This window comes from Calypte anna, chromosome 3, assembly GCF_003957555.1.
Source record: "Calypte anna isolate BGI_N300 chromosome 3, bCalAnn1_v1.p, whole genome shotgun sequence".
NCBI classification, from domain to species: Eukaryota; Metazoa; Chordata; class Aves; order Apodiformes; family Trochilidae; genus Calypte; species Calypte anna.
In genome coordinates, this window is record NC_044246.1 from 82,649,403 (window position 1) to 82,667,785 (window position 18,383).

The 18,383-nt window shown below is 37.8% G+C and overlaps 1 protein-coding gene across 1 annotated transcript in view; it reads right to left on the reverse strand.

The window, feature by feature from the left end:
- The window catches only part of RNGTT (RNA guanylyltransferase and 5'-phosphatase), a 167,613-nt gene that overhangs the window by 72,266 nt on the left and 76,964 nt on the right, over window positions 1-18,383 (reverse strand). The window contains exon 12 of the mRNA XM_030448061.1: window positions 13,250-13,318. Coding sequence (XP_030303921.1) covers window positions 13,250-13,318 — 69 coding nt within the window. The remainder of the gene's footprint in view (window positions 1-13,249; window positions 13,319-18,383) is intronic.

Consider the following 18,383-nt stretch of genomic DNA (forward strand, 5'->3'; position numbering starts at 1 on the left):
ACTTTTGACTCAGGAACAAGCAAGTTAGTGGCACTGGGTAAGAAAAATGTTAAGTTGAATAAGGTAGCACAGCAAGTAAAGGGAAAAGAAGTGTAATGTTAAAAAAATTACTCAAAGAACTCCATTTACTCACTCCATGATTAGATTCATGTTGAGCTACACCTCTCTAGACACCAAGAACTGTAAGTACTGTGCTCATTTTATGAGCTGTCTTGTAAAAATCTTTTTTGCTGTATATTAAGTCCTCAACAGAAGGAGAACATGACTTTTACAGACCAAAAGCATTTAATAAGCTATTTCTTGAAATGAAATTATTCTAAAGTCTGGACAAAAACCATGAGCCTTACTGTTAGTAGCAGGGGAGTCAGCAGTATTAGTTTTGGCAGAAAGATCTAGAAATTCAGTTCAAGTGGAAACCAAAAACAACTTGGCTAAAATAAAGCTATAGCAATAATTGTAATGTAAATTGAGGGGTGATATTAGGTGAAGTGCCATTCCTTATTCCTCCAAAATACTAAGGTGGACCAAAATTCCTCAGGTTTTTAGGTTTCTGGCAACATTTCTCCTTCAGTTGCACATGTGTATTTCTGCTTTCAAAATGTAAAATTGGGAAAATCTCTGGGAAAAAAGGTTTCAAAAGAGGTATCAGCTCAAGTCCTGACCATTGTTTATAACATTACTGAATAATCTGCTCCAAGAAGGTATTGCAAAAAAGAGTGGTATGCAAAGGGAAAACCAGTATACTGTTCATTAGGAGCCAAAAGCAAGCAATTTTGTCTTAAGGGTGGCATTAGAAAACTGAATGGTGTTTAAGTCACTGCAGCCAACCTTCTCAGCACCCTCTGTACAGGAGAGAACAGGACACAAAGTGCTGTTCCATAACTCCTTATGTTTGAGGACCTGAGGATGGATGATATCCACCTGTATTTAAATCTTGCAGTAGAGAACTGTTACTCTATGTGGCCACAATCAGAAGTGCTCAGTGCAGGAGTAACACAAAATCTGTAGATTACTGTGATATTGCCATTAACAGGGGTCTTTATGAACAGCTACCAAGTATTTCACATCTCAAAAGCTCTTTTATCCTAACTAAAAAATGGCCTTTGAAATTTACCCTAGGCTAACAGATGATTCTTAAACAGAGAGCTACAACATGACTTGATTTAAAATTTTACTTCAGTCCAAAATTCAACTCTAGTACAAGGCAGACCTCCAAGTATAAAGCCATTAGCTATGCAGCTAAACACATTTTTTTCTAAAACCAGTAAAACTCTTCTTTACTAGCTGTGGAGCTTTTCAATGAACCAAAATGCATACAATCAGAGGAGTTAAAAATCAGTAAAATCTAGTAAAAAATACTATAAAAACTTACACCCTTCTGGATGTTGTAAGTTTTAATAACTTTTTTCCTCATTTTTTTTTCCTGGCCAGTTCAGTCACCATTAATATTCCTAAGAAATGAATAAATGTTTGAAGCGAGATTCTGCAGAGTTTTAGAAGTAATAGAATAACACCCAAATTTGACAAGAGGACAAAACTCTCCTTTTTTTGAAGGTCTAGCAAAATAGGCAAGCAAATGTCATGGAAACAGCATCTCTCTCCATGGTAACATTATCAGTACGATAGCTAACCACTCTAATTTCTAACACGCTCCAAGACAAGGTGTTAGTTCAGTTCCAGTTTTCATTTGGTATTTGTTCCATAACATTCCATACATCTAGGAGCTGGAAAAAATTATTAAAAACATAAATAGTACACAAGCACGAAGTAGCAAAACCCAGGCTCTTACATATAAGAGCAAACTGACTCACTGTGATAAAGCAAGACTGAGTAACTGTCTTTTGGAAAAGGAACAGGAGACTGATGGTAGCACAAAGAATAATTACATTACAGCTGCTTTCCATTACACACCTGACTCTGTGCAACAGTTGTCAGATGTGTGACAGCATCTCACACAAAACAAACAGAAGGAACTACAGAATAAATGCAGAGTTCATAATGGCAGCTAAGAACTCCTTGCTACCTCCCTCTATATAGAATTTTATATTTTTCGTAAACCAACCCAACAACCAACATTCTCAAAACCATCTCTTACTAGCCTTGTAGCAGCTCTTCACAGAGATGGACCCACTTAGTGCACAGAAATTAAGAGCCATTAAGAGACAATTATTTATTTGACAAAACAGCTCCTGTTGGTGAACTATCTGTATGCAGCTTGTGACTGACAAAAACTACTACCCAAATCCATTCTGTGACAATGCTGGGAAGTCTGTTTTCTGATCAGTTCATCAATGCTAAGTTTCACTTATCTGACCATCACTACAGAGAAGACACAGGGTGCTACATGTCCCTTCAATGCAGAAACTGAAAAGGGTCAGAAGTACAAGTGTGTAAAAAATTTACATTTTTTTTTAATATTCTGTAAATAACACACAAAGCAATAATGCTTATCAACTGTTTTTTTCACATTAGACCTTTGAACCAGATCTGTAAGGAGGGAAACAACAAACCATAAAAGCTTAAGAAATCTGAATTTCCTTTGCTTAACCTGAGCTGATGCTAAGATTGTTATAAAGGAATACACAGCCTAAAACTGGCAAAAATTGACCTCTGCCATTCTTTATGTCAATTAAACAGTCCTTTTTTCTTTATTTCTGCTCACTGCAGTATGCATTCAACATCTTATAGAGCAGATTTAGATAGCCAGAACTTTATATTTTATATATGAAGACAAAAGGAACAACTTTAAAACTCTTGTTAAACACATAGTAAACTTCTTTTTCACCTGTTTTAAGCCCATTCTCTGAACACTGGAAATGTGTGTTCAACTTAACTTCCTAACAGTGGTTTTCAAAACTACTTTGAGTGATCTTCTATTCTTCTTTGTTCCTCTTCTTCATTACCAGCAGAACAAGCTGTATTTTCCCTTAACAGCAGCAACATCAGTTCACAATCTGACAAGTCCTTAAAACATGTATTTTAATTGCTCTCATAAGCTAATAGTTCTCTCTAGAGAACCCTGTGTTACATAAAACACATGGTCTTTTGCAGTGGTTGGATGAGTATACAGCTACAAGATCACCCTGGGATTTCCAGTGATCACTGTTTGGAAACAAGCAACCTACTGTTTGCCAATTCAAACTTGTCAAAACTTTCAGATAGCATTTAACAAGTGTACTGATGGTTTCTTTCATGAACAATTCAAAGTGAACAGAACACCTGCATTTTGGAGGTCTAGAATAGTTCCAGCAAAGACTTGTACTCATTTTATCCTGCATGACATTCTGATCTCTAAAATGAAACAATATGGATTTGATGGATGGACCACTCTACAGATAAGGAACTGGATGGATGGTCACAGCCTGAAGAGTTGAGATCAATGGCTCAGTATCCAAACGGAGACGTGTGACAAATGGTATTCCTCAAAGACTGGTATTTGTACCAGTGCTGTTTAACATCTTTGCTGAAGAGTGGAATCAAGTGCACCTTCAGCAAGTTTGCTGATGACACCAAATTGAGCGGTGAAATCAACACACTGGAGGTAAGAGATACCATCCAGAGGGACCTCGACAGGCTCAAGAAGTGGGCTTGTGCAGAGTGCGTGAAGTTTAACAAGGCCGAGTGCAAGATTCTGCACCTGGGTAGATGCAATCCCATGCACAAATCCAGGTTGGGAGAGGAAGGAATTGAGGACAACCCTGAGCAGAAGGACTTGGGGGATGTGGTGGACCAGCAGCTTAACATGAGCCATCAGTGTGCCCTTCCATCCCAGAAAGCCAACAGTGTCCTGGGCTGCATCAAAAGAAGCACAGCCATTTGAGGGAGGTGATTCTCCCTCTCTACTCTGCTCTTGTGAGACCCCCACCTGGAGTACTGTGTCCAGTTCTGGAGTATTCAGCATAAGAAGGAGATAGATCTTCCTGAGTGTGTCTAGAGGAGAGCAACAAAAATGATTGGAGGGGTAAAGAACAGCCCTGAAGACAGGCTGAGGAAGTTGAGGTTGTTCAGCCTGAAGAAGCAGAGGCCCCAGGGTGACCTTACAGCAGCTTTCCATTACCTGAAGGCCCCCTTCAACAAGAAAGTTGTGGGAGGACTTTTTGCATGGGTGTGTAGCAAGAGGACAAGAGGCAATGGTTTAAAACCTGAAGAGGGGAGATTTAGATTAGATATTACAAAAAAATTATTTCCTGTGAGATTCTGGAACAGGTTGCCCAGAGAAATTGTGGATTCCTGGAAGTGTTTAATGCCAGTCTGGATGGGGCCTTCAGCAACCTGATCTAGTGGTAAGTGCCCCTGCCCATGGCAGGGAAGTTGGAACTAGAAGGTCTTTAAGGTTCTTTCCAACCCTAGACATTATATGATTCTATCATTCTCCTCTGAGAACAAACTGTACTGTGTTGCAAATGTACATTTTCTCTATCTTGGAGGAAAGCTTCTAGAATAACATGGAAAAGAACAGAATTTCATTTCAGAAACACAACTAGCAGCATGAGCTTTTGCTTTACGAATATCTGCAGTAATTATGGAAACATTTTTCATCTGCTTCTCATATCTGACTTCTATGGTTAGGCAATGAAGTTGGGCATTTCCCTTTTAACTCTGCTTAGAAGAGTGTAACCTGTAGGATACAATCACACCTAAATTATTCAGTGCAATCCAGAGCTTTGATATCAAGTTTAAGACTTCTATTTAATCATACATTCATGGACTTGGTTCACTGTTTTGGGAATGTCAAAAACTAGGACGGCTGATGAATGGAACAGGAAGTACAATGACAACTGAAACTCAAGTTATTGGCAGCCAAAATGAGAATAAATTATCACAACCATGTTCAGTTGTACCTCCTCAATACAGAATAATATTCCACAGGCATCTCTGAGCCTTGCAGAGCATGTTCCATGTTCTGTGCAGGACAGTGCATATGATTAATTTAAATGTGTTGTGACCATTTGTTGTAATGTGTTGTAACCATACAGTTACCTTCAAAGATTCATCTGAGAATATCTACGAGCAAGTAAAGAACGTATTTGATAACTACCAAAATTAAGTTATCAATTGTGACGTTTATCTGACATTTTCAAATTTACTGTTTGTAAGAACAGTGACCCAGTAAACATTTCAAACTATGAATTTTCAAGCAGATTAATGTAAACTATTCTAAGTTTTAAAAAAAGTAAGTGCTCTTACAGTTACTGGTTTAGCCATCCAAATACCACAATACAATATCAATACTGCTCTGAAAGCAAATCTGCTTTCACAAATCTTAAGTATATATTTCATCTTCTTGAAATGCTGGGTTAACGCTTACATGTTGCAAGCCGAACCTCTTTTAGGGCACGGCGCTCCAAGGTCCAACCAGGTGTTCCAGCAGAAACTCATGAATAGTGCTCTGAGCCTATAGCCCTCAGGATTGACTAGCCTGGATCGGTGCTATTGCTCCAAAAGCAGCCAATCCCTCTGCTGGCTTGCTCAGGAGCAAGCTGAGCCTGGGAGTTTGAGCCTCACCTTTTATCGGCCCCCTAATCCTGCTTATGCACAGTGGGGGCCCACCCTAATCAGGCACAGGTGGGCTTAACACAAGCTCATGCCCACTACCTGGCAATTAGTGGCACCTGGTTGCCCCATTTCACTGCACTTATACTAAAACACCAGAAGATCTAGCTAAACATTCTGCTTCATCCTGATACAAACCACTATTTTTGCTTCACTGCTGTGCTCCTGCTCAAGAAAAAATAAGACCACCTCATGAAGGACCTTTATGGAAACTTAAAGAGGTCTGTTGGCTGTCTTGTTCTGGCATGCATAAGAGAAAGCACTGGAAGAAAACAATTGCAACAAGGTAAAACTTCCATATATTTTCCTAAATCTTTTCAGTTTGATAGACAGAGTATAGATGAATCATACATGAGACACTGTTTGTTGATATCTATTCTGGGATTCAAAAAAAAACATCCTGATAGAATACTTTCCCTTGTATCTTCCAGTTTCCAAGTCATTCCTGACCTTTTAACTTCTGAGTCCTGGAAAGATTGATATAAAATTCAGGCTGAATAGGAACACTGCCATGGAGACCACTGAAGACTTCATTAACAACAGCCTATGTAAAAGACTCAATCACCTAGTCAGATGATTTAGGAAAGAGTGCTCACTGATTTGAAGTAGAATTTCTCTTAGATTTCCCTATCCAGCCACCAGAGAGATTTGTTTTTCCAAGCTGATCTACTACATATATAAATTAACCTCATTTGTGGAATATAGACTTACTCTCTTAAAAGCAGGTATGTTTACAAAAGCTGAACAATTGCTTTGGTATTCTCACGTGAATATCACACTTACAATATAGATTCCTAACATTTATTTCTTTCTTTTTAGATAAAAAGTATGTCCAGTCTGACCTAGCTGGAAGAATCGTAGCAAGTTCACGGAACAAACTCCTTGGCATCTGGCTTTGAAACGATGAAATTATGCAAAAATCCTTTGAAAGCCTTTATGAACAATGATTCTGCCCATCCTAATACAAAATACATTTTTATTTTCCCAACATTTAGAATCGCAGCATCCAGCAAATGCATTTTTCTTTTCTTTTCCTAAGCAACACAGACACAGCCACTACCATATTAATGGCAACTGACAATCCTGAGGATGAGCAGTACACATAATGTAAAATGTAAAAAAGATCTTTCCTGCCTAACACCACTGGCAGGCAGGATGATAGAACTGCTCTGCAGAAGTTCAAGCACACAGCTTCCATAAATGCAACTCATTGCCTAGGAAATCAAAGAACACCAGACAGCACAGGTCATATAAAAACAAATGAGATAACAGACCAGTTAGAATTAACATGTTCCTTAGAGATCCAACTCAAGGCAGACATAAAAAGGATTTCAAGTTAAACAATTATGGCAAATAGCATACACATTTGCATCTCTAAATACACTGGAGAACCAAAAGCAGAAAGTTAAACAAGGAGAACTTTTGCTACACCATTATCTACTTTTTTCAGAGTTAAAAATTACTATAACTTCTACCTTCTTTTTTTTTTTTTTTTACATTTTTTGTCAAGGACAGATAGTAGGACTTTAAACCTGTAAGAAATGTTCAAAAGTCTTGAGGAGTGAATTATCTCAGGTTCTTGGAAAGCTAAGTGCAAATCATTAACATCTACTACTTTCAAAAATCATGACAATTCTATCTAGGAGTCTAACAATTTAATTCAATGATCTCTGATTAATTTAACTGGACCTTACTTCCTGGTGTTTAGGTTAGCATTCCTGTTGTGTTTTTATTTCATTTTCTAGTTTTCTGATTTTCAAAAGAGAAAGAAAACAAGTCACCTTAAGAGAGAAAAGACAAACTTGAACAAATTTTACTCACAAGGTCACAGAGAAGCTCTCTAATAAATACTGTGCATTGCTAATAAATTTGAGTATGATCATAAAGCATATGATAGAATAGCACATTTGAGATATGACTAGCTATTTAAGAGACAAACTGCAAGGAACATTGCCATGGAAATTGAATATAACAACTATTCATAGGCAGGATAGAGTTGTAAAGCTCTGTGGTATTTCAGGAGATTGACAGTGAGTTCTCTGTTAAAGGAAAACCAACAACAGCACCAAAAGTGCATTCTGACATGATAAATGCAGCCCCTGACTACTAACAGATTCCAGCATGAACATTCCTCTTGCAGAGGAAATCATGTTTAGCAATTCTAAAGATACAAGAAAGGTAGAGTGGCCTAACACAAAGGATGATGAAAATTATTCTCTCCATATTTTCTTCCCTACTGCTGAAAAAAAAAAAAAAAGGTAAAAAAAATAAGGCAAGGTGATCTTAGCATCTAGGTTAAGGAATGGAGATGCTGATCTCTTCTCCCTGATATCCAGTGACAGGATGCATGGGAGTGCTTCAAAACCTCATGGGAGTGGTTTAGACTGGACATTAGGAAGCATTTCTTTACTGAGTGTGGTCAAACTCTAGAACAAGTTTCCTACAGATGCCCCAAGCCTGTCCATGCTTAAGAGGCATTTTGACAATGCCCTTAACAAGCTTCAAGTTTCAATCAGCTCTGAAGTGGTCAGCAGCAGGATGGTCAGCAAGTTCCTTCCAACTGAAACAGTTTATTCTATTCCATTGCCTTCAGGTCTTCTATGAATCACTATGTAATTAGAAAACTAAATCCAGAAAATTGTATATTTGTTAGAGGCCAAAATTTGTGTTATCATATGATTCTTCCTAAGCCTTTATATATTAGCTTTGGTATTGAGACAACATCTGAGCCTATCTGAAGCCATTAGGTGCTATTGCAGTAGAAATATTTAACAGCTGATGCCTTATCACAGGTAACCATGAAGTCTGAGTTTTTAGAAATATGTCAGCAACTGATCTGACCTGATGAACTGATGCAAACATATCTTTAAAAATTTACAGAGGATTCAACAAAACTATACTGAGAAGGAACAGCTTACCAGTTACACAGGACAACAACCCCATGCAGCGCTACAGGCTGGGGACAGAGTGGTTGGAGAGCAGCCAGGCAGAAAGGGACCTGGGAGTCTGGATTGACAGGAAGCTGAACATGAGCCAGCAGTGTGCCCAGGTGGCCAAGAAGGCCAATGGCATCCTGGCCTGTATCAGGAACAGCATCACCAGCAGGTCCAAGGAAGTGATTCTGCCCCTATACTCAGCCCTGGTAAGGCCACACCTTGAGTACTGTGTTCAGTTCTGGGCCCCTCAGTTCAAGAAGGATATTGAGGTCCTTGAACAGGTCCAGAGGAGGGCAACCACGCTGGTGAAGGGACTCGAGCACAGACCCTATGAGGAGAGGCTGAGGGAGATGGGGGTGTTCAGCCTGAAGAAGAGGAGGCTCAGGGGAGACCTCATTGCTCTCTACAACTACCTGAAAGGAGGATGGAGCCAGGCGGGGGTTGGTCTCTTTTCCCAGGCAACTCTCAGTAAGACAAGAGGGCACGGTCTTAAATTGTGCCAGGGGAAGTTCAGATTGGATATTAGAAAGAATTTTTTCACGGAAAGGGTGATCAGACATTGGAACGGGCTGCCTGGGGAGGTGGTGGACTCTTCGTCCCTGGAGACATTTAAAAAGCGACTCGATATGGCACTCAGTGCCATAGTCTAGTGACTGTGGTGGTAGTTGATCAAGGGTTGGACTCGATGATCTCTGAGGTCCCTTCCAACCCAGCCTATTCTATGGTTCTATGACTGCTTAGGAGAAAATGACACTGCTTACCAAAACAAAATATAACTTTTTGGACATATTTCATTCAATGTCACCCTCAGTAATTTTGGATGAACTTTTACAATGACAGAAAGTAACACAGCCTATTATATAGCAGGAACAGAACAAATAATTAACAGGCAACCAAGCATTTCACCATTAAGTCCATCAATGGAGAGGAAGGAAGATTACATTAAAAACTCATGCAATATTAGTAAGTAATAAAGACCTGTTCATTATTCTACTCTCATTTCAAAGGCTAAGCTTTTTGTTAGTATTCAGTACAGACCTATCTGGTAAATTTTTTTAGCATTTCTTTAAAATAATACTTATCTTCAAAGAACAGAGCTCAGCAGCTGCCCTCCTCCTTGCCCAGAAAAAATCCCAAACCCACACAACTGGACTTTATTACTCATCCAAAAGAAAAGCAGAGAGAAGTACCAAACAAAAATCAGCCTAAGCTGATTTTGTTAAAATGTGAAAATATCACAGAGCTCAGAAGCAAAAAGATGGAACAGAAGAGAATTAATTCTGATACAAGCTTTCCACAGATGATCAAAAAATGTCCTTAGGCCTTCCTAACCGATGGCCAGCAAGCCTTCTTTTAGGTGGCTAAAGTAAGAAAATAATTCCTTTTCCCAAGCAGGGGAAAATAATAGTTCTAGCCAGCAAGAAAGTCAGTTATTAAGAGACTGCTAGCAAAAAAATTAGAAAGTCTGAGATATCTAGCAAAGGTATGATTTACAAGGCAGATAGCAAAAGTAATTTCACTGATGAGTGGACATAGGTCAGAGCATCAATTCTGCTATCAGAAGATAAGAGGCCATTTTTGATGTTTCCATTAAAAAAAAACACAGCCTGGCAAACTGCAAGTGCTCTAAAACAAAAATGAGGAGCTGTTTGCTGTTTTGAAGTAATCTTTCAGAAAAAAGGCCTGAAAACTTCCAGTCTTCACACAGCATTCAGAATCAGATAAGGTGTTTGGCTTCTGCCTGCAAACTAACTCACTGATTTCCTGAGGCATGATCACAGGGTGACATACCTGGCCATGAAGTTTCCTGTGGGCCTCTTTCACTCCTCCTAATTAGCATCTAGCTTCAGTCCCTGCTCTGCCAACCTGTTACATGTAGAGGGGATCAGAAAGCTGATCAGATGGAATGGAGCTGACTTAGCCATACCGGAGTCTTATCTGTAGTATCTTAAATGGATAGAAAATGATGCAGGGAAAAGAACATAAAAGTGTAATCAAAAGGAATGTGGGAAATGGGCTGCTGGATAGAGGGGATGTATGAAAAGGGGAAGAGGAAAAGAAAAAGAGCACAAAGGGAAGAAGAGAAACAATAGTAAAAAACATAGTCTTGTATTTGTCTCTCACCATCGAGCTGTTAAAGAATGGTAGGCAAATGCAGGGGATGTGTGGGGGTGAACTAGGATGCACACATCACATCAAATCACCCACAGAGTGTTCATAAATTATAAAGGAGGCAAAAACCTCCATCAGTTGCACTAAACAGGCACTTCTTACGACCTGTGAAAGCTTTCAGTCTCTGGAAAGGGAGAAAGAGGGAAGAAGGAAGGAGGTCTTTCAGTTGTCATGCAATTAAAGCACTTGGTACACCCTAGGAAATAACCAAAAGAAGTAATTCAGGGAACTGATGAATTACTTAGGAATAATAACACTCAGTTAGCATGGCCTTGCAAAATAAGCTAACCTGCACTGGCAGAAAAAATCTCCTTAACATTGTTTCTGCCATCCCCAGCCACAGTGCAGTACAATTTCTCCTTCAGTACAAGAAGCATACTATCGATGAGTTTAAATAGGAAAACTTAACAGAAGAAAATAAACCCTACTGTACCTAACTAAAATGCTAAATTCAGTAATAAAACAAATCCTCTTTCATTAAAGCATGGTGATTTCTCAACGCTGAACTACTTCACAGGCACTTGACAACGAATTTCCTCAAATCCAAAAGTGAGATCACCCAGAGCTCTGACAGGCTAAAAGCATAATTCCTATTCATAAGGTATCCTCATTTTTATAATAAGTCATAATTAAGCCAAACTTCAAAAAACCAAAATATTTTTCCAGTAGACTGAAGTACTGAGCTCAACATTCTTTATATTAAATAATTAGTTAGCTTCTGCATTCTGCTGTAACTCTTAGAAGTATGAAAAGTGTGGGTATTTGCTGCAACTTCACCCTTGTAATTTTTCTCCAATTCTTGTCCACTTTTTTTACTTCTTCTCAAAACATCTGAGACCCTGGAAGCTCTGAAAAGATGCTCTAAAATCCCCCTATTCTTCTAAAACTGAGCATCATTTCTGTCTCTTTTTCTGCAAGATTGTGTCAATAAAAATGGGTGCTAAGAACTGTTTTTTTCTCTCGATATACCATGAGACAGACTGGTTTTGTAAGTCTTTTAAGGCTCACAATGGCCAAAATTCATGCTGCTACCCCAGTCAACAATAGCTATCTTTCTATGTGAAAAAATGTAATACATTACAGACATAACTGCTACTAGAATAAAAAGAGAAAAATTATTTCAGTTACTATTCTCAAGGGATGATTTATGCATTGTTATACTCCATTGTCCGTGTATTGTTGCCTAGTAATTTATGCCCTCTGTACCACATAAAATTAAAAAGCAGTATCAGCTTCATTCTTTTTCAGCTAATCAGCTTTAATACTTATTTCCCAATTCACAGGTCTACAATTATTTCTTTTGCTATAAATATATTGTTTATGTTTTCTTACCTACAAAAGCCATTAAGAAAACTGCACACTGCTAAATCTAGGAAAATCAATTTCATAACAGAGGCAACAAACTTACGTTCCATACATTCTAAAATAATACTGGAATTTTAATATTAAAGTACTAAATAAATATATCCCATGTTTTAAAGATGAAAGCAAGCTAATGAGGTGGGTTTTTTTGGTTATAAATTTCTCAGCATGCTCAATCAGAAAACACAAGTTCTAGAAACACAAAACATATCAGATATTATTTCCTGTAACATGAAGAGACATGTTCTTTAGCAGAAATGGTTATTTCAAAATCAGCTGTAGTAACTCTGTCTAGTTTAACCTTTGATAGTAATGAAGAAGACTTTACAATTTTTATAGGATTTTAACAATATTTAACAAAAAAAAAAAAAGTATCAAGTAGAGAAAAAAGGTTAATCTTATTTTCAGATGGGAACGTCATCACCTTTGCTAAGATGTACAATACCAAGTAGGTTTATTTGGAAAACTAAATACAAATAGTATCTATGAGTAACTGTTAAGGGTAGCATGTCTGTCAAATTTGAAACAATAAGAGACAATTAATTTTTTTACAAGCTATGGAAAAAGTCAACACAGATGATGTTACAGTGGTTATCTATGCCATGATCCAATACACACTGCAGTGTATCCATTGTGTCAGAGCAGCAGGATGGATAAGGCCACACTACTCATATCCTGTAAATTCACTCTTCCTGCTTGAGGACTATTTATATTCCATTTTTAACTTTGTCTGCAATTTTTCTGGTGACTTCTTCCCACACAGTCATATACCTTTATGCTGGTAGACATGGCATGATTATGTATCATGATTTAGTTGCACTAAAACAACAAAATTCACACATTTTACTATAATTTTTAATTCATGAACATCCTTCAGAAAGAAAAATAATCTGAAAGTTCAAATCAGTGGATAAAAGATAAATAGAACTTGTGCAGTCAAAAAAAGGAATCCTTCTTATTAAGCAGCACGTCAGGGTACACATGCAAAAAAGCCATGAACTTATTCCTGAAAATTACTACTATGGATTAATCTGAAGTCACACATACTATGAGTTAGACTGAAACTGGTGAAGTAGTCTGAGGAACTGGAAAAATCAGAACCCATGTGGCAAAGTAATCCTGACTGAAACAAAAAATTAGGCAGTAGATGGGAGGAAGAGTGAGGCATGAGGGTGAGAGTTTCATTTGAGAGTGAACAGAGAAAAATCCATTTTTACACCACTTACTCCTGTAGGCTGAAATATCAGTCCATCCACTTCATGGCTAACTTCTCTGGCAAAGTTTCCTTCCAGGAGCTGTAGAACAAAAGGAATACAAAATCTTTGTTCACAGAGAAATATTTCACACAGAAGATTGCAGATCAAAACAGATTATACGCTACTACTGCAGTAATTTGCTAGTAAACTGCTTATTTATGGTTTAAAGTTAGAGCTTGGGAAATGTCAACATAGAAAGCTTCAGTGCTTTATGATGAGTATTTGAAGATGAAACACGTTTCAGGGAGGTGAACCCTTACCGTTCTATTCAAGGAAAATGCCTCTGTCTGAAAAGAAATACTGAGAAATTAAATTGCACTGCATGTAAAATGGATGAAAAGCCTGACGGCCAAGTGTTTTAAACAATAATAACATAACATTATATTTAATTTAAACTGGTGCCTGTTTGCACAGAATAATTGATCATTTTCCTGTTAAAAGCTTTTTTTTCCTTATCCAGTCGTTATCATATTTGTTCTTATAACTACCTCTAGAAAACCAGCTTTCAATATGCAACTTTTAGACACAATTTAACTGAAAAACACACTCTGAAAATACAGTCAGGTGGCAAAATACCTGAAGAATATTGTATTCTGAGGAACAAAGCATCCAGCAAAACACTTTATTTCAGTACTAAAAGCCCATACTTGGAACATGAAAATGTAGCTAGGGTTTATCTATTATCATTTTGAGGCTCACAATCCTTTACCAGATGTCTATATAATAAAAGAAGAAAAAAAAATAGCCACAATTCTTTCATAAATTCATTGTTAAATCTTTGCTTCATCACAGAAATTCGTATGTTGGAAAACATAGAAACTAACTTTATAAAGCTTAAAATTAAAAAATTTTAAAAAGATTTCTACACAAGCTAAGCCTTCTTCAGATCACTTGCAAGGTTACTGTGAGGTCCCAGAATTGACAGTGAAAAAACTGTCACACACTTGACATTTACAAAAATGCTTGAGAAAAATTCATTAAATTCAAGTACCAAAAAGCCTTTCTCCAAATACAAAAATCAACATTTTGAAAAAATAAAAGAGAAACTTCAAATTAGCTGAGACTATACTTTTTATACATTTCTATCTTGCTTATTAAGACAACCAAGCTGGCAAACAGAAACACATCATCTCCATTTCTGCTTATCTGAAGTTTCTTAAGGAACTTCAATTGGAGGAAACTGCTATTTTGGTGCTGGAACTTACATATTATTATGTATATATGCAGCTTACATACTGCATTATTTGGGGTGTGTGACTCACAAAGGTAACACATGGAATGTTGTCATGCACTGTGCTGCCTGTAGCTCTCTTCACTCTGGCCTACATGTACTTAAACTCCATTAAAGCACCATTACAACTTCATAAATAAGGGGAAAATGCAAATTCAAAATTTACCATTTCAAAAATCTATTCTAGCATACATTTTTATTTGCTAGTACACCAGAATTATAGAAGCAAAGGGAATCTCTCTTATCAATCTGACTCCAAGTTTCAGACTTGAACTTGTTCTCATTTTGGAGGTCCACAGTATACTAAGACATCTCCTCCTAGTGCCAATTGGATATTAAAGTAGATATCAAAGGATTTCAACTAACCAACCCTCTTTGTGCCTCCAGTTACTCTGTTTTCATTCTTGCTTTCATTCTCATAATGTCAATTCAACTATGTAATTGATAACACTGTAGAAGGGAACTTCTACTAGATGGAAAGGACTAGGAAAATTTGGGGAACTGGGGCGGAGGGTATGGAAATTTTCTCTGAGCTTCATTCTTCAGAATAATACTTGTTTCTGAACAGCAGAACATTTACTGAACACTGCAGAAAATTTGGAATAAGAGGAGAACTAGCGGAAAAAGAATTTTTGAATCAGAAGAAAAAAAAACTTTACATTAAAAATATAGTTGATACAAGGTTTTTTGGTTTATGATCTTAAAATGAAGATATCATGGTTCATCTTTTTAAAAAAAATCATGGTCAAGTTTTCTACGTGTTAAGATTTCTAATTAACTTGAACAATATGGTCTTTTTTAATCGGCATCATGATAAATGGCACACCTGCTTAACTGGGATGACTGCCAGGGATCAGATAAAATGCAATGCATCTCAATGACATTTTATAAAAGATGGGTAAATGATGCATGCAAGCCAGCTCTTCTGGCATTCTATTCTTTGTAGCCTCGTGGCATCTACTTCCACCTGTGAAACCCTTTGTTCATTTCTGTCAGCTTCCTATTTCCCTCTGAAACTTTTGCTTTTTTACTCCAAAAGTATAGCAAATTAAAAATTATTGCTACATCTAATAATATTCCTCTAATAAAAAGAATGGAACGAGACGAGAGCTGTGGGACAAGTAACAGGATTTGTCCTTGCTCCCTACCCACTGAACTGAGGAGCAGCAGTAAGTCACCAAAAGCAGCACTAATAATCTGTTGAGGCTGATTTGGTAGAACATTGAAACAGCCAGATGTTCTTGAGTGGATAACTGAAAAATCATGCTTTGGAGATCTTGCTATACTGCTCAATAAAGAAATCACTTGGCTCCTAAAGCAGGAAACAGAGACAAAATCAGTGAGTACAGATTCCACACAATACTTGTAGGTATCTACTGATGTTTCTGTAATTCTGAGGTAAGCCACATAATTATGACGAGTTTTCAGATGTTACTTTATTCATGAAATACGTAAATCCAGTAGTTACTATTGCACCTTTTCCTACCAAGAAAACCTTCCATCTCATGGAAACCCCAACATGCTGTGAGAGTTATGCAAATTCCAAAACGTTCCAAAACACATTAATGTCTCTGCAAAGTCATACTGACTTTTTACAAAACAGTTTGGCAAAGGTCCTTGCACATAACTGTTATGTTGCAAATATTCCTAATCGTTTTGTCCATATGATTCAAAACTGACACCACTTGTTAGCCTAGTGAAATACTTGGAAATACAGAAAAAAAATAATTCCTTTGCATTTTATAATAGAAGACAAATATACATCCACTTTCCTTGTTTTTTTTCAACTTCAGAATGCTCTATGCTTCATTCAGTTTCAAGTCAATCTGCCTCAACTCTGTCTGCACTGATCCTCTAAGCAGTTTTTCAAATTACTGGCCACAACAACCCCATGGGGAGCTCCAGGCTGGGCACAGAGTGGCTGAGAGCAGCCAGGTAGAAAGGGACCTGGGAGTCTGGATTGACAGGAAGCTGAACATGAGCCAGCAGTGTGCCCAGGTGGCCAAGAAGGCCAATGGCATCCTGGCCTGTATCAGGGAACAGCGTGGCCAGCAGGTCCAAGGAAGTGATTCTGCCCCTGTACTCAGCCCTGGTGAGGCCACACCTCGAGCACTGTGTCCAGTTCTGGGCCCCTCAGTTCAGGAAGGAGATTGAGGTCCTGGAACAGGTCCAAAGGAGGGCAACCAGGCTGGTGAAGGGACTCGAGCACAGACCCTATGAGGAGAAGCTGAGGGAGCTGGGGGTGTTCAGCCTGGAGAAGAGGAGGCTCAGGGGAGACCTCATCACTCTCTACAACTCCCTGAAAGGAGGGTGTAGCCAGGGGGGGGTTGGGCTCTTTTCCCAGGCAACTCTCAAGACAAGAGGGCATGGTCTTAAGTTGTGCTGGGAGAGGTTTAGGTTGGATATTAGAAGCAATTTCTTTACGGAAAGGGTGATCAGACATTGGAATGGGCTGCCCAGGGAAGTAGTGGATTCTCCTGCCATGGTCTAGTAACTGCAGCAGTAGTGGATCAAGGGTTGGACTTGAAGATCTCAGAGGTCCCTTCCAACCCAGCTGATTCTATGGTTCTATGATTCTATGTACCTGGTCACTCCGCAGCAAAAGGGAACACACTTTACTCCAAAGTATTAGTTACAAATAAACTACCAATTGAATTGTCAGCTAACTAGAACATGAAACATCTTCAGACATGAGCATACTGTCATTCCTAACTTCATGGAGTGAAATCTTCACTGGTCAAGGTTTATCCCAACTCACAGCACAATCCTTTCCTCTTATGAGACAGCCCTCACCAGCAGGTTGCAAATTCCATTACCCTCACAACTGGCAGGTTTTAGAGACGTGAGCTCATAAACTTGTATACAGGTACTGCAAATTCTTCAAACCTATTACACAGCCTTCAGAAAAAAGAAGCTACCAGCACGAATAACCACCTTTACTAAAAGGAAATAATTATTCTGGCTCTTTCCTTTCACTTGTCTAAAAGACATGGACTATTATTCTGCATTTAAAACAGGATGTCACTACTGTTTTATTTTTACATTAGTTTGTTTCATCATGCTTGACAGCTTCTGTATTTTTCCAGTTTTATATGAGAAGCTCCTCAATAGCCCTGTCTCACTTTAATTATCAAAGTTCACTATAATAATTATTTACTTGAATAGCACTTGCTGATGTATTTAAGACACTCCCCACAAGTAGTTTTACATCCAAAGTGGGAGGTACAAATGTTTTCAATCACTAAGATTAAGAACATTCAGTAAAACATACCTGAATGTGTCCATTACTGAAAGAAATATTCTCATCAGATTTTTGGTAACTAACACAGTAAAAAAAAAATCTCTCTATTATTACACTAAAGAAGTCTCTGAAAAAATCACCTATGAATCACAAATCCAGTGAAGAGCTGTGCAACATATTTCTACTAAGTAGCCTTCCTGGATATAAGTTTTTCCCAAACAAACAAACAAACAAAACAAAACAAAAACCAAATAATAATTTTAAAAGAAGTTAAAACCTAGATTAAAAGAATTATTTTGCTCAAAAAAACAGAATTGAAATCAGATTGTCCCTTGCTATTGATTGAAGAAAAATACATTGAAAATATCCTAGTACTTAGTTATCTTCAGAAATTCTGGGTTTTTCTATAACATCATAAATCCTACAGAATGACTTTTCAGCCAGGCTCTGTTAAGCTAAAATCATGAAAAAAATTCATCTGTCACAGATTCAGCCCAACTATCAAATTTCCCGAAATAAATCAATCAGTTAGTAATAGGTAGTAATGGAGCCATCATCCAAACTATTAACATTTTAAACTGCACCTTTCAAACATATCCTTGGTGTGGTATAATTTTCCTTCCAGATGATAC